Source organism: Pygocentrus nattereri, chromosome 21, assembly GCF_015220715.1.
Source record: "Pygocentrus nattereri isolate fPygNat1 chromosome 21, fPygNat1.pri, whole genome shotgun sequence".
In the NCBI taxonomy this organism is placed as follows: domain Eukaryota; kingdom Metazoa; phylum Chordata; class Actinopteri; order Characiformes; family Serrasalmidae; genus Pygocentrus; species Pygocentrus nattereri.
Window position 1 is genome coordinate 9,463,898 of NC_051231.1, and position 27,065 is coordinate 9,490,962.

General features: G+C 39.1%; 1 protein-coding gene across 13 annotated transcripts in view; it reads right to left on the minus strand.

Annotated features, from left to right (window-relative positions):
* The window catches only part of dock3 (dedicator of cytokinesis 3), a 210,653-nt gene that overhangs the window by 158,260 nt on the left and 25,328 nt on the right, over positions 1-27,065 (minus strand). For all 13 annotated transcript variants that reach the window (XM_017713326.2, XM_017713325.2, XM_017713324.2 and 10 more), the window contains exon 2: positions 4,661-4,744. In XM_017713326.2, coding sequence (XP_017568815.1) covers positions 4,661-4,744 — 84 coding nt within the window. The remainder of the gene's footprint in view (positions 1-4,660; positions 4,745-27,065) is intronic.

Sequence of the window (27,065 nt, forward strand, 5' to 3'; positions counted from 1 at the left end):
GATTAACTACAAAATTAAGTGGCTGCCAGTCAACATCAGGTGGCTCTACTATCTCTATCTGCTTAGTTACTTGAACTGTGGAGTTAGCGAAGACAGAGACTGTCCTAACCATTCATGTCGTAGATGTGTTCAAGAGTCTAGACTGAGCTTTTCTGGGTATACAGTAGTTCCAGCATTGTTAGGATTTAAGGGAATAATGAACTCTTAAATTAATGTCAGCTAGGGCCAATTAGCATGATGGGTATGAAATGTAAGTCCTAATCAATATACTGGTTGGCTGATAAAAAATGTTCTTATGCCACTCTTTACACAGCCTGCTAAAGAGGAAGTGACCAGCTACCCCTCTTTGTTACAATATTCTGAGCTGAACTGGCAAAATTGAATGCAAAACACCACCATGACTAAAATTCATCATGAATAAACTTCTAAAACGACAATAAAATGTTTTATGGCTTGTTTAAAAAGCAATTTACAGGCATCAAAGATTTGTTTATACATTATATTGCCAAAAGTATTCACTCACACACCCAAATCATTGAATTCAAGTGTTCGAATCACTTCCATGGCCACAGGTGTATAAAACCAAGCACCTAGGCATGCAGACTGCTTCTACAAATTAGTGAACGAACGGGTCACTCTCAGGAGTTCAGTGAATTCCAGCGTGGTACCGTGATCAGATGCCACCTGTGCAAGTCCAGTTGTGAAATTTCCTCACTAATAAATATTCCACGGTAAACTGTCAGTGGTATTAAAGTGGAAGTGTCTGGGAATGACAGCAACTCAGCCACAAAGTGGGAGGCCACGTAAAATGGCAACTTTCTGCAGTCAATCATTACAGAATTCCAAACTTCTCGTGGCCTTCAGATTAGCTCAAGAACAGTGCATACAGAGCTTCATGGAATGGGTTTCCATGGCCCAGCAGCTACATTCAAGCTTTACATCACAAAGCACAGTGCAAAGTGTTGAATGCAGTGGTGTAAAGCACTGAAGACAAAACATCTATATCTGTTATTCCCTAATGAGATCAAGATCAGGTGGTCCTTATAAACGTTCATTTACTGCTTAATACAGTATTCGTTTAAGGTTTGTCCACCGACTATTGCATCATGAAAAAGCTTGCAAAAAACAAAAAACGTTTTTTTGCATATTCCACAGGCTAGCTGAAGGCAACAACCTTGATTTATTATCACAGTGCTGGTAGGTGTGGTGAATCTCCCATGAAGGAGACATTGGGCAACTGAGTCTAGTGTGAGCGACAGCTGATGAAATACGTCGTCTGTTTCCCAACAGGGCTTCACTAGAGGGAGTTAGGCTGTCAAATTTCGGCTGTTATTTGCAGTTACGATGGCAGCATGTCTTTCATAAAGTGTGGCTTGTTCTCTCACACTTTCTGGACCTGAGGGATGGCACGATCTTTTTCTGTTTTCCCCCTTTTCAGTGCTCAGCACTTCAGCTTTACTTCATATCCAAGCCAGCAACTGTAGAATCATTTCTGCAAAGCTAAAATTATTTTACTGATTTTCTCAACTGGACATTGCTTAGGCCAGAGAAAATGTGTACTGTGGCGCAGTGTGTAAATGACTGGATAGCAACAATATTTCTTTTCATGGATGTATACACAGCTCCCATCAGAGAGATTGGCAAAAAAAAAGCTTTGCCTTCCCGAGCAGTCCAATCTGCCAACCATCCACTGCTCCAGACTACCGGCCAATGACAGATCAGTCTGAAGGTTTCAAAGGGTTCTATTTCACAAGGATCCATTACTCCCAAAGCATGGGACCGCAAGCAAACAATCAATGCGCTCAGTGAACATACTCACCCCTAGCATCTGAGCTGTGATTATTCCATGCCCTGAAGCCAAACCTACGCTTATCTCACCTACTGATTCAGAGCTTATCCACTGACCTGCAAACACATTCTATTTGTTGAGCCATACTCCGCTTATCATCACAATACGGGACTACAATGAAAATATCTGATTGGTTTTTACTGTGCTAACTTTAGATCCAATTAAATTACCACTTTTTATAATATTTTAAACCTTATTTAAAAGAATAATGTACTTGAATGTAACGATCTTGTTGGTGTGGCAGTTTGATTGATGTCACCAGAACTGATTGCACAGTTCTGATGACACTGCTTTAAAAAATTAATGGCATCGTAGCATGACGTTAAAAACAGTATGTGAACTTTACTCACTTCAATCCTTACGCATTAAAAGTTATTATTACTGCTTTGTGCTACATCAGATTATGCCATATAATTATCACACACACCTTCTAAGCCGCTTCTCCCTCTGGGTCGTGGGTGGTGCTGGAGCCTATCCCAGTCATTGGGCGAAAGGCAGGATATACCCTGGACAGGTCGCCAGTCCATCACAGGGCAGTAATTAATTATGTGTTTACATATTACATATTACATAGTTATATAATTATTTACCTAATGAACTACATTTACATTCAAATTACAATTCTTCATCGACAGATTTGAGTCTGCACTCTCTTCCACTTTTCCCAAATGTAGCAAAAACGTAATACGGCGGCACGGTGGCATGGTGGGTAGCGCTGTCGCCTCACAGCAAGGAGGGCCTGGGTTCGATGGCCGGGCGACCGGGGTCCTCTCTGTGTGGAGTTTGCATGTTCTCCCCGTGTCTGTGTGGGTTTCCTCCCACAGTCCAAAAGACATGCAGTCAGGCCAATTGTGTAAAATGATCAAATTGTAAGTCGCTCTGGATAAGAGCGTCAGCCAAATGCCATTAATAGTAATACATTTTCATAAAATTCAGACATAAAAATACCTCTTCTACTTACAAACTGGTGACAACTGAAAGTTTAGATTCTGCACTTCCAATATAATTCCTCCACTCGTTTCAATCAATTATGAAGACGAATAACTAAACACCAACATGCTTTGATATTGCCAGGGTTAACATGAAAAAAGCATGACACTGGAGCAGTGTTACTGACTTCATGTGATATATGCACCATCCTGGACACATAATTCGGTTCAGTACAATAAGGAGACGTCTCAATTCAGAATTTTTCCCTTAAAATAATCTTTCCATTATCAGTTCATTAGATCATTCAACTTCACACAGCAGAATACAGAGGTGTCCAACCGTGAGCCACAGCAAAGAAATCAAGACATTTGAATTACAGGAGTCAAAGGACTCCTACCCTGTCTCGAACTGAGGGCACTTCCACAGATTGAAACATATTTCTCTCCTAGTTAAGAGGCAACAGATCACTGAACATGGGGCAGCTAACTCCAAATTCCTGCGCCATCTCTATTCCTGGAGGCTTCAAATGTCACGCTAAAGCCATGGACAGTGACAGGGAACGTGAATGAGCATGCTCTTTGAGTGACCTTTAAGTAGCGAAATATGGTAACCAACCCGCTTCTCTTTCAGAAACCCAGAGGCAGTAAAACATGGAGATACATATCACTTGGAGGAGTAGGAAAGTCACAATTTCTTTTTTTTTTTAAGTCAATGAGATTCTGTAACTATTTCAGTGATTTTCAGTATTTTTAGTGATTCATTTGCATCTGCTTGCCAAAGTATCTGTGCACCTCACATACACACATCCACAAGCGGGCTCCAACTTCAACTTAAATATGTTTCGGTTGCTTTGCTGCCATTATTAACTATCAGCATGTTACCCAAACAGTGTATAAATGCAGATAATCCTGAGTAATCAATACCTCTTTCTAACCTCTTTCAGCAAGTTCCTCGTTGTTTGGCTAAATGATCTGAATGATCTGCTCTACAGTACTCGTGTTGAGTACCCAGCAGCATTTCCACCTCCGCACATCTATCTGAGCTTTAGCGCAGACACGTCGAAACTGCTTCGCCTCTCATTGACAGTGTCAGCGCGGCTGCTCTTTCCCGGGAGATCCAAGCGTGGGCTTTGGCTCAAATCATTCTGGTAGGGGAGGACGGTCGTAGCTAATGTCACGCCATCAGACTCATTATCTGAGAAGGCTAACACGTCTAGTCTAGAATCTCCCATACAGCCACATCCCAGAAATGTCAATGATGCATCGATGTCAGCACATTCAGCATGAAACTGGCCATCAGCAGCACCAACAGATGAGTGGAATACCTTTACAAACACAAGCTAATGAAACAAAAAGTTATCCAAAGCTAGCTACCAAGGATCAGCTGGCATTATTTAAACCACTTTCATTTATTAATATGAAAAAAATATGACATATCCATTAACTGCTATAAAGTATTTAGTAACTATTATGAAACCAATGTCAGGTATGAAGATGAGCAAGGGAAGTCTGGACCTGCCAAAGTATCCTTAGAGTTTAAGGGGTTAGTGATAAGCAACTAGCTACCAGAGCTTATGAAAAGTACATGGCTGCAGCAGTAAGTGAAAAGGAAGTGAGATGTCAAAACGGGATGCTACAAAGTGAATAGTGTATAAATCAGTCCAGTGTTTACTCAAAATCTCTTGAAAGTTTGATTTCAGTTTTTAAAGACCAATAGAACCCTTTGCATGTGATCCATGCTCATGTTTTCTGCATTTGCACTGCTTTATAAAATTAATGATACCCACATCCTCCCAACTTGTATGCTTTCTACAAGTGCTGAAAAAGTACATGATGACTTCAGGTCAATCATCAGGGCTATTTTGTTGCAACAATGACTTACCCTCACACTTTTCCAGGATCTGAACAGTCTCTCCGATCTCTAGAGTCAAGCCATGAGACACTGAGCCCCGGAAGCTGCATATCACTGTGAAGAACAGACAGAAAAAAATGGATGAGAAAGAAACCCAGGACTGTGTACAGTATCATATAACTGCTGCAGATTTACAATGAGAAAATTATTAATCATGCATCATTTAAACAGGTCCACTGTTTGAACATCAATGAAATATGTTACAAGTACACAGTTATTGTCTTCCATTTGCTTCTTTTTGCAAGAATTGTGACGTTACACATTTCATTCATATGCACTCAATTGACACATTTGAATCATGTGCAATGATTCAAGCACTTTGCAGGATGACTCAGGGAGTTCACAATACTTAAAGTCAATGTGAAGAAGAAATCATAGTGCATTTTCCTGCCATAATGTGACATAATTATGAATGAAACCTGGCATTTCTGAGCTAGCTCAGCAGTTTAGCTTGATGACATGGAGGGGTGTGAAACAAACTATTACTGGTTGACTTTAATTTTTGTTTCTGATTGTCTTTAAATAAAAAAATTAATGAAATACTGATTAATGTTTTGATTTCAAAACAAACATAAGACTAAACATTCATTGTGTATATTCTTGTACTGAGTAAATGCATATGTTTGAAAAAGCCTACATGCTTTTGGTATTTCCTGGGAAGACATCTCGCTCTGAATTTGCAGTCTTTGTAAACCACTGGCAACCCAAGCCATCCCACTGTTTTCTTTTGTTTTATGCTAAGCCCCTAAGACTAAGCTCTATTCCCAACCAGGTCATCTCTGTGTTGCAGCCGTGCTCTATCAAATCCAACTCTTCAGTTTCCTTCCATCACCATAGTGCATCCTAACAGTGAAACTATAATATTCTAATAGTCTGATATTAAAAGTCTTATTCTAACATTTATGCATTTATGTAATTCAAGATAGGACAGAGAGGGAAAAACAAAAAACTTTTTGTTAACAATAAATTAAAACTAGTAAGAGATGGGGTGAACTGGCCTTCATTCAATGTAAGCCACAATAGCATCACTGCTCCAGTGATTCAGGCCATACACCATTCAGTGCATTATGTGGTGAATACAGAGCAGTGCCTTAACAGAAAATCTCACAGATACACTAGTTTAAACAGACAATGGCAGCTTTTGTTTCATTTTCTCTTTTTGATTTTCATCCCTGTAATTGCATATTGGATGAAATAGTGAGTATGAGGCTAAAAGTGCAGAAAGTCAGCTTAAACCCAACAATATTTACATGTTTCTTAGGCAAGCCATGTAGAAATCAAAGCCTTTTTTGTACACAGTTCATCCATTTTAAGGGAACTAGAGGCATTTGCACAAATTGTCCTTTTGTATAAGCATATTTGTCTCAGAACTCTATAGACGGTTTTAACCAGGTAAAAATAACTAGTCCATAACTAGTGTCTTTATAGTAGTGTGTGACACAACTGTATAATTGAGATTCTGACACACTTATTATTTTCATAATCTTTTTTTTTCCATAACTGAGTTCATGACATATTTCATATTCTGGATTCATCTAGTTTTCCAGACTCATATGCCAAAACAATAAAAACTGTGTCACCGTTCATTTAGCTACCCAGAGCACTATATTTTATGTTTGTGTGGCTTGCATTAAAACAGTTATTCCACTTTGGCTTGTCATACTTTGATAAACCATTACATCCTCTCCTTACTACTGTATAAATAAAAACTAGAGTGACCACATTTAGGTGATTTGTGAAGCACATTTCTTCTGGTCAGCGATCACAAAATATGCTGTCTTTTCATTGTATTGCTCATTAACAAGGTACATCTTAATACTGTCTTTCCAAATCATGCAAATGGATGGCTACATAATAGTCATTAAATAATCATTAGAGATCTTCTTAATGAACTGTTTTGAGATACATATGTGTGTCTGAGAATGATGAAATAGTTCTAAAATGAGCACAGGCACCTCTAGATTAAATTCTGCTTGCGTAGTGTTTTTCAGCTGAAATAAGTCCCATCCTGGGAAATCTGCCACCCATGGTCACGCTGATTATATTAGGAAGAGATTATAATGGTCAGACAGTCGTAGTCCAACCCGCATGTCTGTATCTGCAAAGCCTCAGTGAATGCCTTTAAATCTGTTTTCATCTGTGGTTCACCATCATGGTCTGTTTTTGCCAAGCTGGGGTGGTACACAGGAATCTGCCGGCGCCTCTGTGAATTCAACATTCAGGTCCACATTAGAGCTTTCTAGCACAAACTGTGTAGAGGCTAACTGTTTGTGCTATTCCTAAGCAACTGAGCTGCAGCACGCAGAATGCAGGGCAAACAAGAAATTCGGAGAAGAAGCAGCATTCTTTGAAGCTATTCTTTAAAGCAGAAAAACACACAGGTGATAAGAGCCTCACCTGGCATCTGCAGGGAACAGACTGTCAAGATTCATAGCTTTTTCAAATGCCTGTCCAAATAAAGGACAAGGCAGGTAATGTGTTTTCATATGGCATATAGTTTCGGTTATAAATAACAGTTAAAGATTCAATAAGTAGCAGAGACGTCAATTGTTGTTCCACTGCCTCGATGATGTTATTGTGAATACTGCGTCCTCAGATGAAAATTCCTCAGTGGTTTGCGTTTAAACAAGATAAAACCCAACAGCAAGACTCCAGGCTAGTAATCCTGCTTAATGCTGTTTTCAACCACGAAACCATCAGATTTAATGCACAGACTGGGAGACGACATCTCAAGTGTTTATCTTGTTCATTTACTCATTCTGATGACATCATGTCATTTTTAATCTATCTTCAAAGGCTCTGCTTTAATATTTAATGCTTGTTCGGGAGTGTCTGCTGCAAGTTCCAAGAAAGCACTTGCAGGACTACTGACAGAAATCTATTTGCAGAAAATAAATCAAAGCATCATAAAAAAAGTTTTTCAAGTGAGACTGCACCAAAAGTACCAAAAACATCTGCAAAAACACAGACGTTTTCTGTACAGTTACTGTATTTTTACTGAAACAAAAAGGTTTGAAAGACAAAACATAACAGCTACTGTACAAATCACCATTTATCAAATCTGAAATGGCCAAACGTTTCATTCACAACTTTCTAAGCTGAGAAAATGTTACTGGTACTAAAAAATTAATGAATGCCATTTAATATTAAACAAAAACATACTCACTGATAGTCCCAGTTGACCACAATAACCACATTTGCTACTTTAGTACATTAACTCCTGGCAAACTATGATTCACTCAATTGCTTTGTGAACAACTATTTTAGTCTAACATCAAATATGCCAGACATTCACCGCAACAGAGAGGAGAGCCAATAAGAAAAACAATATGGCCTGAGAGAGAGATTACATTTTAATTAAGGCAAATAGCTTGTTAAATTAACATTCGCCACAGTGCCTGCCAGCACCAGCGTCCATGGCAGTGACTGGTTGCGTGTGCGCATGCACGTGATTAGTGCAATTCACTTGTCATAGTGAAGTAAACTTACAGCCTCCAGCAAGACAAGAAGCAGGGCAGTAAAGCAGTCTTCTGACTTCACAAGATACATGACTTAACAATAGCAGGCTACTCATATCACTCCCTCCATATTCGTGGTGATGCATATGCTAATTTAGTGGCCATACAAATGCAGCAAAGATGACATACAAGCAAATCCATGTTAGTTTGCATGAATGTATTCTTTCTTAAAGGACATGACAGCCCCAAAGGCACTGACCCCTTCTGTCCTATTAAAATGTTTGGCCTGTCAAACAAAATAAGAACAAAAACTTCCAAAAGTTCATTAAGGATTGGACAAATGTGTTTACATATTAATGCACATACAAATTGAAAGGGGAAAAAGCATATTTTTCTAACACAGCATTATAAGCCATTGAGAAGAAGTTGTTTCTGTTCTGATTCTTTCAATAAACCTGTAGTAAAGCTGTGCAACACTAGATGGCAGTGTGTTTAATGGCCCTTAGGGAATCTTCTATCTGCCTCAGCACAAGAGATTTAATAGTGAACTCTCTCTCTCTCTCTTTCACTCTGTCTCATTCTCTCTCTCTCTCTCTCTCTCATTCTTTCACATGAATCTGTCCTACAGTTGTAAACAAAAATTTCAGCTATAGATGAAAAGCTTCCACTACATGGGTCCTACTTCTAATAATATGACCAATATTTAAACAACATTTAGACAACATATCCTTATAATAAAATCATGCTGCTGTGTTATGAGTGTGATATCTGTAGTATAGCTAAGCCATAATTATTATTACAATCTTAAAACCCTGAATGAAGCTAAAAATGTCATTCTATATTTTCTAATGCACTAGTACTGTGTGATTTTGTATCCTAAGGGATTAAAATGAATAATGATCAGACTTAATAAAAATATAAATAAATTGAAGTAAACCAGTCTGACTTGCTATTGAACTTGATACTGAAGTTTAAAACAATTCTATTACAATGCATTTGTCAATTAATAATGTGACATGGTTAAAGGTCTTATTTTGAGCCAAATAACTGGCTATATTATATGAATATTATATGAACATCTTTATTCATCACAGCATGCACAAAAACTCCAGAATTCGTCTGGAATTATGAATGGTGAAGATGCATATGACACTTATTTGCATATTCCAGCCTTCTACAATATCAGTACTTGCAAAGGCAGGTATTGTGATAACTGTCGCGATTGGCTCCTCCCATTCCTGTCCATGTGCTTTTGTTTTGTTTTTGGTCTGGTTCATGTGCTTTTGTTTTGCTTCCTTCTCAGTCCTGCCCCCTTGTTTCCAGACCCTGCCCTTGATTGTTTTCACCTGTTACCCTCTTGTTAACCACCTGTGTCTCGTTACCCGTCCCTGTATTTAAGCCCTGTGTTTTCCCTAGTCTCTCGCTGGTCTTTGTTTGAAGTGTTTGATATTATTTGGTGTTTGTTTCTTCAGGCCTCCATTGTGTTTATCCTGTGTTCCTTGTCATGTCTGTCTCCTGATCTATCTGTGTTGACTCCCTGAACCTGGACCGTCTTGACCCTGAAAATGGATTTGCCCCCAATAAATCTCGCTTCTCAATAAATATGCCCTACAGAACAAAGACTAAGAGCTAGACATAGAAACAGGATGTGCCAAAACAGTAAATGCACAGACATAATTAGGCCTTCATGGAAGAAGCAGTTATTAGACATTGCTCAAATTAGTGGATGAGAAACAGATGCCAACACCACTCATGCACATTAATTAATTCAATACAAAGTCCAGCCTTCAAAACAGCTACCGGCATTGAACAAGATATGCGAAGCACTGAGCTGGCCGTGGGTGAGAAGAATCACTTTCTCAGTGTTCTCAACCTAATGAGAGTTTAGCCTTGAGAAAGCAAAGCATCAGCTACAACGTTTCCATGATATAGGCTTTATTTTCTGCCTCTACCACGAATCACTGTGCATAATCAGTTAAAGCAGTATATACTTGCTCTGGGGCCACTGGACAGTACTTTCGAAAATCTTCAACACGAACTTTGGCAAAACATGCTTGCAACAGCCTGAGTGTGACAATAAACCAAATCGATGAGACAGGAACGGAGCAGCTGCTGCACATTGCGTTTAGTGATGCTCTCATCCGAAGTCTATTTTACCTAAACACTTTGGACTTTCATTCCCAGCCTGGGCATGCTGCCGGCTGCCACAGCAAATGAACTGAATGGGCTATTTGCCTGTGAAGAGCTGGCATCCATCATCCGTGCCCTCTGCGGGGTGGAGGATGTCTACAGAACTCACCTCCGGATACTGAAACCATGCATGAGTTTTCTAGGTAATGGTTCTGGTTCAGGTAAGGGAACTACTCAATGTAAAGTCACTGATGACATTGTACCTTCACCTGCAGTGATTAGTTTTTGAAATGCTTCCTTGTTTCTCTTTCCAATAAGATATTTTGGAACCTTTGACAGGCTGTACTTAGTTTGTTACTGTTCAGCAATGTAATTAGTTACTAATACAATTAATAGCAATAGTCCTAGACAAAAGGTGTAAATGATATATAGAAGGCATATAAGAGAAATACAGAGATGACTAATTATAATGACATCTAAACTATGAACCATAAACTCTATGAGAAGACAACTAGAGCTACACTTTCAGCTGAGAGGACTATGATGTGATGTCAAGAGCTTTCCAGGAAGAGAGCCCATGTTATGACACAGCATGTGGCACTATTGTTAGTTCTTTGCTGTAAACACAGAGGCTTCCTCCAATTCCACAGGAAACCATATCCTAGATCTACCCTCTTCATCAAATAAAGGAACACTGCAGCAAATCATGCATTCTGATAAAAAGCTGCAAAGAGCAATTATTTAATTATTTAATCATTTCTTTTTTCCAATACCATAATCAACAGTAAAAAATACTATGTTTCAAAATGAACTAAATGTTTGGAGCATGTCACATGAGACGGCCATCTAAAAGCAGGCTATCGTGCTCAAACTACTCAACTACTTTTCTTCCCCATATATACAAACAACTGATAAATACAAAACAGTTTTTTTCTTATTCAGTTGAACTCATATATAAATTAAAACCGAAAGCTATTCTAAACATAAACTTCATAAGTTCCTTGCTGAGCTCTCATTTACCAGTAATATTGACATTATTGTGCAACGTTTACATTATTGTGTGGTTACTGTTATCACTGTTACAGAACTGGAACTGACTCGTTCTTATTTCCTGCAAAATCCAACCCAGCACTTTCTGCTGATTTAAGCCCAAAAATGATACTGAGTATCAAATCTGTGCTAGTTTTTCTGGGTCAAGGCCATATATATAGATGTATGAAAATAAAAAAAAGGAAAATGGATGTATTATGTTAAAAGGAAGGACAGCATAGACGGGGTTAATATAAGCGGCCAGATGCACACAGTGTTAATCCAACCACTGCTACAAATAGAGCCCAGCGCTCCACATTTATTCCTGCCCTCACATATTACACTAACAATGAGGCTCAGCTGACCGTTCAGCCACAAGAGAATACCCATCACTCTTTCATTTCACTCTCCTGCAGTAATACACTTTTCATTGTTTGAGTTGTTGTTGTTGGCTTATAATGGGGGATGGTGGATGAGACAGGGGGATTAGGGAGGTGACCTTTTGTGGTTTACCATGTGAGCAGGGGATATTTTTTAAAGAAAATTGAAATATGAAAGGGCTGTAATCTCTATGCCTGTGGTCTGGTGGATGGTTTGAACCTAGGACACCTATGTTTAGTAAAGTACCCATGTAGCTGCCCACAACTGAAAGTACAAGGAGGAAAGTGCTGATGTCACTGGGGTCATGGGAAAATCTGACCTAAGTAAGGGTGTCATGGCTGAGGGGTTTTAAAGTTACCATCAGTTATCAGCCTGTGCTCACGGCCCTTTGTGGGTGGATATAGAAAAGGAGGGCTTGTGAAAGTGTTTCACAACTGATCTCTTTGCAGAGGCCATGCTGATTTTAAACAAAAGGTCATTTCAATTACATTTAGCAACAGGCTGAGTGGCGGACAATGACTAAGACATAAAAAAGAGCAAAAAAGAGAGTGACTGGAAGCTAGTTTAAGAGGTTAGAATTCAGTGGGTTCTTATTAGTTGACTGGCCTGGTCATTCTGTCCAGTGCTGCCAGAGGAAATCACAACCTTGTGCACGTTTTCCCCTCATGGCTATTTTAACTCCTTAGAGTTCCTGACAGAAATCTCCACAAGTAATTGCTAACAGCCAGCCATTACATTTGCTTTCCTTGTCATTGCTTTTATTCACAGACCAGGAAATGTAAAGACTGGCACACGAATGGCCAGCTGCAGAGGGGGTATTCTCTGCTAATTGCAGAATTACAGACAGCGCATTTCTGCATGCTCTAGTAAGCACCTTCACTGTGATGAGCCTGTGGCCAGACAGGGCCAGTGCAGATCAGCCAGCTAGCTCTCCACAACAAGGCTAATGCTGCTTTTAAGTGAGAATCGAGCTGCAGTTTTGTCCAAGCAGGCTTTTGCCTGACTCATATGGTTCATGTCGTTAGAAAAAAATAGAGGTGGTGAAATCAGTTGGCTTCTAATGATTCTGCCCTGTTTTATCAGTGTTTTCAAACATAAATGAAGCAGAAATAATTAGTCACATCCTCAACATTAATTTGCTATTTTCTAACGTTATTTAACTTTTTTCTGTTGATGATCTGTTTCTTCACAAAATTTTAAAATGGCACTGATGTCATAACTCAGTCGGTGCAAAATTCTGGCTTCATCATCCAACTTCAAACTATGTTCATGTGGTGCCTCCTTGTCGGAAACTTTTTCCCCCTATTAAATTGTGAACATTTCAAAGCAGCATAATACTCTCTCCACTAACTGACTGATTTGGGTCTTTGGGTGTCTGTGGAAAGATACAACATTACAAAAAATGTCACAATTGGCCCCTCCCAGTCCTGTCCATGTGTTTGTGTTTTGTTTTGGTCTAGTCCACGTGTTTTCTTTGTTTTGGCTTCCTAGTCTGGCCCCTTGTTTTGCGCCTGTCCCTCGCTATCTCTGTTTTTTATAAACCCTGTGTTTGCCCTTTGTTTTTGCTGGTCTTTGTACGATTTGATCATGTTTATATGTTTGTTTGGTGTTTCTGTGTTTATTATGTCTGCACCCTGATCTGTTTGCGTTGGCTCTATGACCCTGGACTGTATTGACCATGTCCCTGGAGTCGCCCATAATAAAAGTATATGGTATAGTACCATCTGTATTTATATTTATTACTGTGTCCTTATAATCTAGGTATTTCAGCACAAAATCCTGTTGGTGTAGCCATCTCGCAGTCTGGAAAAGTGGAAGCTCTAAAGGCAACTCCCTTCCACTGAGAGGACAAAAATAAAAAATTAGACTAGAGCCCCAGACATACCCCAGGCAAGAACACAAATGTCAGTAGTTTAACCCCCGAAATGGCTCAGAACATCTCAAACAGGTTGCATAGTAGTCCCTCGATTTACTGAATAATAAGCCATAGTATGTAATAAGCCTAAAAATTTAAGGAGTTCCAATTTCACAAAAATACTGAAAGCTAATTTCTTAAAAAAGAAAACAAGAGTTCACTATACTCTAACTTAAAAGTAAGAGCTTCAATATCAACTCTTCAAAAGAAAATATTCATGCACAAAACAGTCTGAAATTTAAAAGCAAGGGCAATAGAACCTGAATGTCTCTTGGTATGATGTAACAGGATGAGATCTGAATTGCTGTTTCAAGGCCCTTGAATTATTCTGGAATATCATGCTTTTGTTCAAATAGAAAAAACTGAACTTAATTACATGCAAGACTTCTTCAATAATCAAAGGATAACTCTTCAGACATTATTGCCAGTGAAAATTAAAGGACACTGTAATTTAAGTCTATTTAATTTTTTCTCACTTGTAGCTCATTGAAATAATGTTGTGAAATTTTCAGTCGGTACCATGTGTGTTTCTAAGTATAAACAGAGATATGTTTGTGATTTGAATTTTATGAAAAGTTATTGTTATGGGTACAGTCTTGTTTTGCAGAAACAAAATTTACGATTCTGTCATGTTTGTGAGATGGAATCAAAAGGAAACTACTGATAAAGAACGTAAACTGTAAATGTAATTCAGTGACATAGTTGCATAATTACATTTAAATAATCATGTAATGTAAAATGAATGTATGTAAAATCTCAAGAACTCTAGATTTCATAATCTGGTAATAAATAAATTCATAAATAAGGAACTCCTGCATCCATGACTTGCAATTTATAAATTAGTCCAGATTTCAGATCAATTCCAACAATTCTTCAAAGACAAAGTGAATCCTGTCATGTACCATTATCATCTATCCATATTCAATAGAACAACAATCTACAAAAATGAACAAATAGTTTCCAAAGCACTGCACTGATCCCTGCTTTCATAATTGAAGAAATCTGGAAGAAAGTAACCTGGAATCTCACTGGTTTCAGCAAATGGTATAAAAATACTTGTGTGAAAAAATACTTGTGTTTGCAGTTGTTATGTCTCCATTAAAAAGGTAAAGACGATGCCACTGTCTGTGCTCTGGGTCCGATAACAACAGGCTGGATATAAAGTGCAATTTCATTTAAAAATATGTACAAGACTCACTGGTTTATAGCATTCTCAATTCAAGTTGTTGAAAGGACTAATAAAAGCACATGCCAGCAAAACAGTTTTGGTTACACTGTATTTCATTAAGTTTTCTTTGTCTGGGATAAAAAACAGCATTAAATATGAGCAGAATCCTAGCCAGCAGCCGCACAGCAAGGGGTGCCCTTATAACCATGCTCTCTAGAAAGCAATAAAAATCTTTTCTAAAAGCAACATTAAGACACAGATAAGCCTCTTGGGCTTGTGCTGTGCCGGCTCTAGATGACTGGCTGTCTTGCAGAAAATTAGAGTAAGGCTAGTAGTTAGCTTGCCCTCCATATGGCTAGCACACATGACTAGACACAGGGCTCATGTTTACCATATTTCGAACTGACAGCTGACATGCTATGCTAATGCATGATTATGCATGATATGCTAATCATCACAAAATCTGATATTTCTATAAACTGCACCGTTATGAGATTCGAATTCTCGAAAATGAAGAGCAAAATGACAAAAAATATATACACTATATTGCCAAAAGCATTCACTCATCCATCCAAATCAGTGAATTCAGCTGTACCAATCACTTCCGTGGCCACAGGTGTATAAAATCAAGCACCTAGGCCTGCAGACTGCTTCTACAAACATTAGTGAAAGAATGGGTCACTCTCAAGAGTTCAGTGAATTCCAACATGGTACCGTGATCGGATGCCACCTGTGCAAGAAGTCCAATCGTGAAATTTCCTCACTACTAAATATTCCACAGTCAACTCTCAGTGGTATTATAACAAAGTGGAAGCGATTGGGAACGACAGCAACTCAGCCACAAAGGGGTACGGCACTTAAATGACAGAGAGCGGGGTCAGCAGATGCTGAGGCACATAGTGCTACAATCGCTACAGACCTCCAAACTTCATGTGGCCTTCAGATTAGCTCAAGAACAGCGTAGAGATCTTCATGGAATGGGTTTCCAAGGCCGAGCAGCTTACATCACCAAGCGCAATGCAAAGCGTTGAATGTAGTGGTGTAAAGCACCACCACTGGACTCTAGAGCAGTGGAACAGTGTTCTCTGGAGCGACCAATCACGTTTCTCCATCTGGCAATCTGATGAAAGAGTCTGGGATTAGTGGTTGCCAAGAGAATGGTACTTGTCTGATGGCATTGTGCCAAATGTGAAGTTTGGAGCTGGGATTATGGTGTGGGGTTGTTTTTCAGGAGTTGGGCTCAACCCCTTAGTTCCAGTGAAAGGAACTCTTAATGCTTCAGCAGACCAAGAGATTTTTGACAATTTCATGCTCCCAACTTTATAGGAATAGTTTGAGGATGGCCCCTTCCTGTTACAACATGACTGCGCACCAGTGTACAAAGCAAAGGCCATAAAGACATGGATGAGAGAGTTTGGTGTGGGAGAACTTGCCTGTCCTGCACAGAGTCCTGACCTCAACCCCACAGAACACTTTTGGAATGAATTAGAGCAGAGACTGCGAGCCAGGCCTTCTCGTCCAACATCAGTGTCTCACCTCACAAGTACACTTCTGGAAGAATGGTCAAACATTTCCATAAACACACCCTATAGATTAAGAATGGGATGTCACCCAAGTTCATATGTGTGTGAAGGCAGACAAGTGAATACTTTTGGCAAAATATTGTAGTTATGACATTCTGATACCAGAGACAACAGGCATCTTATTTGTCTATCTCAAATATATTTAATAAAGTAGCTTAAAAAGTGGCATATTTAGAAATGTTGGAGAAACTCTCAAGGTGCCCGGTCAACTTCCACTGCAGTTTATTGGGATGACCGACATCATGCCATCCATGTGCTAAACGTTTAATTTAAGTGAAAGGCAGCATCTTGTGGCAGTGAGAGCTGGAATAAAAGTCTATCAATGAGGGATTATGCAGGATTAGATTGAGGAAATTCTGATGGATAGATGCAACACAGCAAGCTCACAGTAACTGCCTTGTTTAATGTATGCAATCATGCAGGCAGGTGCAGTGTTGTTGCTGGGAATGCATGAGTGAGGGAGTGAGTGAGTGCATGCTGAATGGCTTATAATGGCACAGCATTAACAAAGCTTAGCCTACTGCAGCATATTTTATGAGTGACTATCACAAATACACACTACCATCTGCATGCAGTTACACCAAAATACACCATTTCTACCCATTTCTTTATCTGTATCAGTAGATCCCAATGAATTTCAATATCGGTGCATGCTATGTTTGCCACAGGTACCAAAGTGAAGAGATATCAGAAAATCACCATGAATTTTCAGCAGGTTTTCATGTACAATACTAGATCCATCACTATCGATTCTATTAGTTATTAAGTAATCTACTAGTAATCAGTTTTCTGAAAATGCCAAATAAAAATAATTGACATACCTGAACAATGAGAATTAATAATTCAAAGATTCTTAAGTACTTTATAGGGAATAAGGCATTATCATCATACATAAAGGCTATCATTTCACTGGGAAAGTAAGTTGGTTGTCAAGTAAGCCTTGACAGCCTAACTCCACTTATTTAACTATTCAAAAGGCCCCTACATTTAATAACATACACAAAAGAAAGTGAGTGAGTGAGTGTGTGTGTGTGTGTGTGTGTGTGTGTGTGTGTGTGTGTGTGTTGGCTGGGGGTGTGTGCATTTTCCTTCAGGGTCCTGCTACAGTCAATCAGATCAACTTACTAGCCTGAATAAATTTTGCTTAAGCTGTTTGCAAAATATGAGCCTCTGTGTATGTGTGTACTTGTCTTGCTACCCCTGTAAGGATCAAATGTCCACACAATGATAAGGCAGAGATTTTGTACAAGTGAGAATCTTTTTGCTGGTTTCTCCCAGAAATTAAATGTTTCTTTTTTTGGAAAACACTAAAAGAGCAAATTGTCTTTTGGTTATGCATGTTAAGTTTTGGTTTAGGTGTAGTATTATTTGGCAACAGCAATACAGAAGGATAAAGAAATGTTATTCAGTACTGACAAAGCAATCAACACTGTTGAATTTGTTTGAGGGCCTATGAAAACATTGCCCACCATGGATTTTTTGTTACTGTCCTTTCCAGCTACTTAAATGGGTACAACCCAATGTTTCTACATCTGTTCTCTCTCTGTTCTCTATGCCACATCTGGTGCGTATAGTTGATTATCAAGGACAATCATTTTGAAGTATTTTTCTCAATTAATGTAAGAAAAAACGTCCTCTGACTCAAAACATGCTTATAGTAGAAGCCAAGAAGCAGGTGCTGAGTGTGATTTAAGTCAACAGGTTTTCTGTTCTTTACAGCACAGAAGATTGTTTAAAAACTGTTGCCCATTGTAATCGACTACATGCTAGAGACACAGCAGAGATTTGGCCGAAAAATGCTTGAGCATTCCTTTAAAATCTTATTCAGTTTCACATGTCTCACTCTAATGAATTCCACACCACATCACAGTCACAGAGAGTATTTGTGTATGTGTGTGCGTGTCTGAGTGTGTGTGTGTGTGTGTGTGTGTGTGTGTGTGTGTGTGTGTGTGTGTGTGTGTCTAAACCCAGCATAAACCCATGTCTTCACCAAGGCAATCAGCCCTATCCAACGTGACTCGGTACACCGCACACAATGCATCCACTCTTCCAGGGGGATACATTACGCAACTGGCAGATGCACAAGACCCCAAAGCTATCCATTTTTGCATAACGTTTTTCCTCATTTTGGAAACAAAACTCTTTCTTCTCCCCATGTCAGTCTATGAGTGATTGCAGAATGTGCTACACTGGGCTCTGTGCCATCCCAATTCAAATATTAGGGTGGGTGTATTGCATATTTAGTAGGGGTTCACTTTTCTCACTGAGGCTGTGGGTTAGTGGCGGTTGAAGCAGCATAGCAGTGCCAGGCTCGGTGAGATTACGCAATGTTGGGATGCGAGTCGATAGGCACGTGGAATGTGCCACGCAAGCAATCCTGACTGAGCAACTTTGTGCTTAGCTTTTGTGCAGTTGTTTTCTCTACTAGAAGGGGGGTTGGGGAAGGACAAAGAGTCAAAGCGATGCTGTTTTTCACCCCATACTGGAGCTATTGATTTTCTCATGAGCATCTTCCCCTAAGTGTGAGTATCTCTGCATTGCTACCCAGCTGGAATGCAACGTCTCATGATCAGCAGTGAGTGTCATTTCGTCATCATACGGCTCAGCTGATATAAGATGGCTATATAAAACCCATAAAGCATTAATCATGATAATCACTAAAGTATTACTTTTTCATAGTAAGGTGATATAGAGTAGACACAGCAAAGTTCAAGCACATACAACAATAGCTCATATAAGCACTTGACCCCTTCAAAGAGCCTTCAGTTCCTCACTCTCCTAACTACAAAGCATAGCATTAGTTTCATAGTTGTTACTGAATAATTGATCTAGCCATGCTCCATCCACAATTGTGTTACTTAGAATTTATGTCATTTTGACACTATAATTTCTTATCAGGCTGAATGGAATTTTTTTTAAACATTCTAGGCATTTGTGGAGGAAGTAAGGATGCATCGAAAACACGTTTTTCAGACTGAGTACAAGTATGAGTACATATTTTCTAGTACTTAATTAAGTAGTTATTGTAAATATGTGCAATGTAGCATTTAAATCTGGCTGATTTTAAATTAAGTGAATTAGTTAGCTATGCTAGATGAGGTAATTTGGCTCCAGTAGCATTAAAAATAAAACATTCTGTGTTGTACTTCAAGGAATAAATGGCGCATGGCGAAGTTACTTCACCGTAAGTCAGATGATCATGAGTTATTCCGCTGCATTGTTTCAGCAGAAAATATATTTTAGCTTGTTTTGATTTCTTCTTAAATCAGACATACACTGTGATTATAGAAATCTTGTTCTTTGGTGACTCACACTGTACATATGAATGTATGAAAGCATGTTGCATACAGACAAAGCCTACGATTTATATACTCACTGTACAAAAACACTCAATCAAACTGGCCTGCTATGTGAAATGCAGCCTCTACAGGCAGCTCTATTTATGAACAATCTCAAATAAACCTCTTTCATTAAAAATAACACACTGTGCACTGTGAACAACTCAGCAACAGAGATCACACAGTGCACTAAGCTATGACGTGCTGATGTACATGGTAGGACAATACAAAAGCAGACTAAAATCACCCAGTGAATGCCTTGTGGGAATGTGGCAAAGTGGAATGTTTAAGTGACCGACGGTTTTGTGTCTGAGTGTCATAGAGTCAGTTAGCACGTCACCTCCTTCACCATGTTTGTTGATTAACGTGGCAGTGTATAGTCCTCTTATGTCACGTGGTATCACCTGGTATCAGAATGTTGAGAGGTGAATTTTTATGAGCACAAGTAAATAAACAGGTAACAGTATCAGTACTGATGCATCTCTTAGCGTGGAGCATGTATAGGTCAATTCATAACAATTACAAAATAGCATATCCTAGGATAAATAAATAAATAAAATGCTTGCTGGGATTAACATCCCATTTAGCTGCCTCTCAGAAACGCAATAAAAGTACCACTTAAGAGAGGTAACTTCAAAAGCAGATACATTACTGCAGTACACATACTATATAACCAAGCTTAATAAAAACGCTCATACTCCATGGCTGTTGTTTCTCCTTCCCTATCTATTGCTCCCAATGCCTATGATCCAAAGCCCTGGCACAAAATCTGCAAAAGGTCAATTGAGTGATAGACAGTGACACCCTTTCTGCCAGGGCTTGCCTCACAGCAGACAAGGCCCCGTCTTGTGCCACTTGGGCCGCTTAGTATGAAGGATGGGCATGAGTGCAAAAGGAGCCAGTGTGACATTATAGTGTGCTGCTATCCCGCCTCCTCCTCCAGTCCTCGCGCCTAGCAAGGTCATTGGATCACCAGCCACCATGCTGAAGAGCTAAAATCGCCTGCTTATTCTTGCCGGCTTCTCGCCTTTGTGTTGGAGGGTGGCACGTTGTGAAGCACTGTGTTTATGACACAATCTGCTCTCCAACAGAGTGACGTGACAAGGGCATCATGTGTGATTTTGCATTTGCTTATGAAAAGATAGAGTCCCACAATGAACAGCATTTGTTGTGCCCACAACACAGTGATAAAGTCACTGATTCATGAGTACAGAGCCCAGTACATGCGACTACTGCATTCAGTAGGCAAGATGTGAGTACACTGTATACTGCTCCAAAATACAGCAGTGTTAAATTAACTGAGCAAATGCCATAAGTACCTCACGTTCATCAGACAATATGGCCCACAACGCTAGTAAAATTTATTTAATTTCCCTTTATTAAAACCCTGAATAAAACAATACAACAATGTTTACATGTCAAAGTCAGTTTGTTTCTACATCAAGTCACGGTAAGGGCAAAAGCGAACAAACAGAGGCATACCCTAGTACAGAGGTTTGGCAACCCAGATGTTAGGAAGAGCCATTTTATCCTTTCAACAAAAAGCAGACCACTTTGGGAACCACAACATTTTATGTCCATTTTATTGAAGGAAAAGTTTACCATCTTGGCTGTATATGTCATGAAAATGTCTTAGTATGTTCTAATGCCCTAGTATAGGCTAGAAAATGTAATATACATGAAAATTCAAACTTGCTTTGCTCTGTTCTCACATTTCTGGCAGAAAACATTTCCTGAAAACTTATAGTTTATAGAAGTTTCTTGTAAAATATCTCTCAACATTCAATGTTTTTTACAAGGCTGAAGTCAGCTTCTCATTTGCCAGCTTTTCGTTTACATTTTTGTTCCATCTTAAATGGCACCTGAGGCACCAGAATGCAACTGCAGCACCATTTAAGGCAGAATGGGAAGGAGAAGCTGACATCAGCTTCTCAACTATCCATGTGGCTGACAGTTTCCCGTTGTAGATCAAATGTATCTGGAAACCAGATACTCTTCGTCTCCAAATGATCAATGTTCATCTTAAGTGTTTTTTCTTTGCCTTTTCGTTAGCCACTAGCTAGGCAAGATTGTTGTCTGCATTGCTATGATGACCAGCAGTCTGCACGAAAATCTTTAGGGTTGAAGGGTAAAATAGCAGTTACAGCCTCCAATTCCAGCGTTTAAGATCATTTATTGTTACAGCTGTGTTAAAACGATAAGCAGAGCTTTATTTTACTGCAAAGGAGGATTTTTTTTTACTTAAATATATCATTTTGAGGAGCCACAAAAAATCTAATACCTGCACTAGTTCAAATCAGGGACACAGTGCCAAAAATGTTTACTGCCATGCTCTCCAAACTAACACTACAACATAGTGCATGCAATATATGCAGTGCTTCCAATTTTTCGCATTAGGAACATGTCTTATTGATCAAAACACACTATATTTCCAAACGTATTTGCTCGTCTGCCTTCACACGCATATGAACTTGAGTGACATCCCATTCTTAATCTATAGGGTTTAATATGTTTACGGCCCACCCTTTGCAGCTATAACAGCTTCAACTCTTCTGGGAAGGCTTTCCACAAGGTTTAGGACTGTGTTGATGGGAATTCGTCCAGAAGCGCGTTTCTGAGGTCAGACACTGATGTTGGATGAGAAGACCTAGCTCGCAGTCTCCACTCTAATTCCCAAAGGTTGAGGTCAGGACTCTGTGCAGGCCAGTCAAGTTCTTCCACACCAAACTCCCTCATCCATGTTTTTATGGACCTTGCTTGCAGTCATATTGGAAAACGAAGGGCCATCCCCAAACTGTTCCCACAAAGTAGGGGGCATGAAACTGTCCAAAATCTCTTGATCTGCTGAAGCATTAAGAGTTCCCTTCACTGGAACTAAGGGGCCGAGCCCAACTCCTGAAAAACAACCCCACACCATAGTCCCCCCCCACCACCAGGCAAGTACCATTCTCCTGGCAACCGCCAAACTCGGACTCATCCATCGGATTGCCAGATGGAGAAGCATGATTCATCACTCCAGAGAACACATCTCCACTGCTCTATTTTCCAGTTTCGACGCTTTACACCACTGCATGCGACGCTTCACATTGCGCTTGGTGATGTAAGACTTGGATGCAGCTGCTAAGCCTTGGAAACCCATTCTATGAAGTTCTCTATGCACTGTTCCTGAGCTAATATGAAGGCCACATGAAGTTTGGAGGTCTGTAGTGATTGACTCTGCAGAAATTCTCTGCAGACCCCGTTCTGTCATTTTTCGTGGCCTACCACTTTGTGGCTGAGATGCTGTCGTTTTAAATCGCTTCCACTTTGTTATAATACCACTGACAGTTGACTGTGGAATATTTAGTAGCAAGGAAATTTCGACTTGTTGCACAGGTGGGGTCCTATCACAGTACCACGCTGGAATGCACTGAGCTCTTGAGAGCGACTCATTCTTTCACAAATGTTTGTAGCAGTAGTCTGCAGGCCTAGGTGCTTGGTTTTATACAACTGTGCCCATGGAAGTGATTGGAACACCCGAATTCAATTATTTGAATGGGTGACTGAATACGTTTGGCAATATAGTGCATCTGGTTAAACATCATAGAAGATAAAATGAATAAGCATGACAAACAAAAAATGAAGCGTCTGATTTCAAACTAGATATCTGAAATCATATAAATATAAATATAAATTAGATAAAATAATAATAATGTCCTCAAGGTCTGGCCTGAATTTTCTCTGCCTCGGCTTATGCCTATACGAAATTAATAGGGTACAAACATGCATAAGTTACAGCACTAGGCGCCGGCTGAGTAGCACACATCCAGAATGCAAATGCAAACACTTAAGCACATTAGAAGTCTATACAAACCAGACATTTAGAAACAAGCACTTTTCTAACCTGGGAAAAGCACTGCATTTTTCATAAATGAAGTTTTCAATTTCTCTTCACCCAGAGGGTGCAAACACAATACCCAAATCTCTAAATCTGAACTGTGTCGTTTCAGATGGAGGGTATGATTAGAATACAGAATTAGCCTCTCACATGCATTATCCAAAGATATCAACAGTGATGCATGTATAGACTGGGTCCTATATGAATACACAACATGGACTGTGATTGAAACTCAGAAAATAATATAGGGGACACAGGCAGGAGTGGGACACACCAGGCCTTTAGGAAGAGGAGACATTTTTTTACAAAACACATCTGCCAGAGACACAAGTTCCTTCACAGAATGATATGTCTGTTCAGATTAGCATAATTCTCAAATTTGTGGATGGTGTAAGACCCAGTGAGAGCTGTGAGACATAAATCACATGTACTACACACTACAATAGCTATTCTGAGAGATTAAATGTCATGCAATCTGCATGTGGCTTCCACAGCTGATTATTATATTGATACAATTTATTGAATTTTAGCATTAAAAAGTTATATGTCAATAAATTTCCTAAGTTCCTATCCAAACTTCCTTCTTGACCTCAGGATCCTCTATCGTGATGCTTTAAGCATTAAGAATGTGTTCATTTTTGCAATGTGGGCAGTCCTATCACTGCAAATCCGGTAGTTGTTAACAAGCTTTCAAGTACAGGAGAAAGCCCTTTGAAAGAGGCTAAACTGGGGCAGGATGTCTTGAATGAATGCATCTCTGACTCTAGGGTTGCTGTGTGTTGTGTGATGGGAATACAAAAAGTGACAGAGTGAGAAGCACCTCATTCTACCCCTTGCTAAAATGAAATGCCTTGATCAAGAAGATGCTCTAAGTCTCTAGCAGACTTAAGTAATCCCTTTGCACTGGCAGAATAGCAGTAGCAACTTTTTTATTGCGGTCAACAACTGCCTCTTTCGTTCTCAGTAGGATGAGGATGTATCTCGGGAGCCAGGTGGTGATGTTTTATTGGGCCAGCTCAGGAGAGATAAAAATACTTCGATCCCTTTGAGAAAATGAAATGGCAAACAGAACATCAAAGAGTCTTTTCTTTCAGCATCAAGCTAAATCTCAGCGTATTCTACCACACTCTATGCCACGTCCTTGCTTCTTCTGTTGCTCCTCCTGTCCCATTTCTCTGCTTTCAGTGTCTGTTCTAGACTCTGTCTCTTTTACTGTATCTGAGTGGGTTGTTGGCAGACTCTGGCATTTTTCAGTCAGCCCTGGTTCCACGCACTGCCACGGGACCACTTAATGAGATCAGCAGCACTCATCCAAAGAAGCCAGACTGGACCAGGGCTTGCTCACCTCTGTTCAGGTGCACCGCTCCATTCTTTGTAATGCCTCTTGTTTCACAAGAGCCATGGCTCTCAGGAAAATGATGATCTATTCTGTTATCCCCACTATGCTACTTTATGTAGGTAAGCGAATTGCTCATTCAATAAATAAAAAAATACCCGGCAGGAATGATCAGACCGTAGTTGGTAAAGTGTGTTCTACAATCAATAAAGTAATATATCAACCAAAATAAGTTTTTATTCAACGGTGTCATGAATAAAACATATTATCAACACAATTTTGTCTTTCAGCTTACTTACCTGGGTAATAATTGTCATGTAATATACTTTATGCATGATATGAATTCATGCACACATCTGAATCAAGTAAATTTAAATCATCACTTTTTTTCAAGGTAGCATGTAAAACCCCACAACACACAAAAAGGCCATATCTGGAATGAAACACATACATAGCAACAGCAAAGTATCACATTTGTCAAAAATAGTCTTGTAAATGTTTAATGTATTTCATGGGTTCACGTTTAAAAAGAGAAAAATTATTTATCATTTATAATGGGGCTGGCTAAAGTGTGGGTCAAAGTTGACTTATAAGAAGACTGGATTTTGCCAGACAAAATCAGGTTGCCCTAACTCCCCCACTTCCTCGTCCAATAAGAAAAAAAGATTTTAAACATTTTTAACAAATCCTCTATCAAGATTTGACGAGGAGAGGAGAGGGACCACTAGAGTGAACATCTTTTCAGGGAATTTAAAGACAAAACATTCTGTTTCATGTTTAAAGAAATCATATTACATAAAATATTGAAAGATGCATTAACCAATATAATGACACCACATATTCTTATATATATATATATATATATATATATATATATATATATATATATATATATATATATAACTTATAAACTTATATATAACTTATATATACATTTTTCCCCACATACACTGACAACATGTGAAAATGTAAGGCTAACACAACAGCTAGCTGTTTTGTCTTTTCTGGCCTTCAGCCCACCTCAGATATTACAATTTAGCCCCTAAGAAAGAACAGTTGGATATATTTTATACATCACTGCTAGCCCATTCTATAAGAGTTTCTCAGACAAAAGATCTTAACTTTGTTATGATCTCAACTGTGTTGAGACTAAGTTTACGCTAATACCGATTTGCTACTACTACTACTGTCTATGGATTTAAGATATCCTTTATTGTAAAGGCAGAGCATAGACTAAATCTGATTTGTCTCACTGATTTGCATTTTCCTCATCAGTCTCTTAAAGTCTAGTTATAGTTTACTTATTTTTATGAATGCTGTTAACATTTAACAATGTCAAAATATAATCTGATGTGCCAAAACAAAATCAGTCTGTAACTTACTGTCTATATGACAAGACTATGAGTATTATATTATTACACAATAATATTCATTTGTCTTTTGGGGTATTCAGAAAATGATTTGAGTTAATATTTAAAGCTTTCAGTGAGAAAAATGCACCCACTGGAGAAACAAGAAAAAAAACAGGCTCTGTATTCATTTTTTACAAGTTTATAAAATAAAATTAGCAATTCAGGATCCAAGATTATAGGCAACATGCTCTAGTGTCCTTATACAGTATGTTTGCATGTACACACTTCATCATATCCTTTCTCCCTCCAGGCGAAGGGAAATGAAGATGGAGGGACACACAGGATTACAGTCCAGATGGTAGCTCCTCATAGTAACTGGACCAGTAGGCTAAGCCACCATTATACAAGCTTAAGTCACTGTAATCGTTCATCTCCAGTGGCTGCATATAATGCAACAGCAACAATCACCAAACCATTATGTACAGAATGATAAAGAAAATGTTTATAAGAAGTTGAACTGCATTTCCAAAAATTTTTATTTCTACAGAATTAAAATCTAAAAATAAGTGATTTAAACAAAATCTCTTTTCAACCATGATATGTATTTTTGTTCCTTCTGCCACTGTTGCCCCCAAGGGTGGGAAGTCACCCCATTAGTTAAAATTAATTTCATATTGTTGTGCCCAGGTAATGGATTAATTAAAGAGTCTCTGGTTCTGTGCAAAGTGGGACTGGCGGGAAACCATCCTGTCCTGCAGCGTGTCTACATTTGGCAACTCTGTAGTGCCAGTCGCTGGCCAATTCTGCC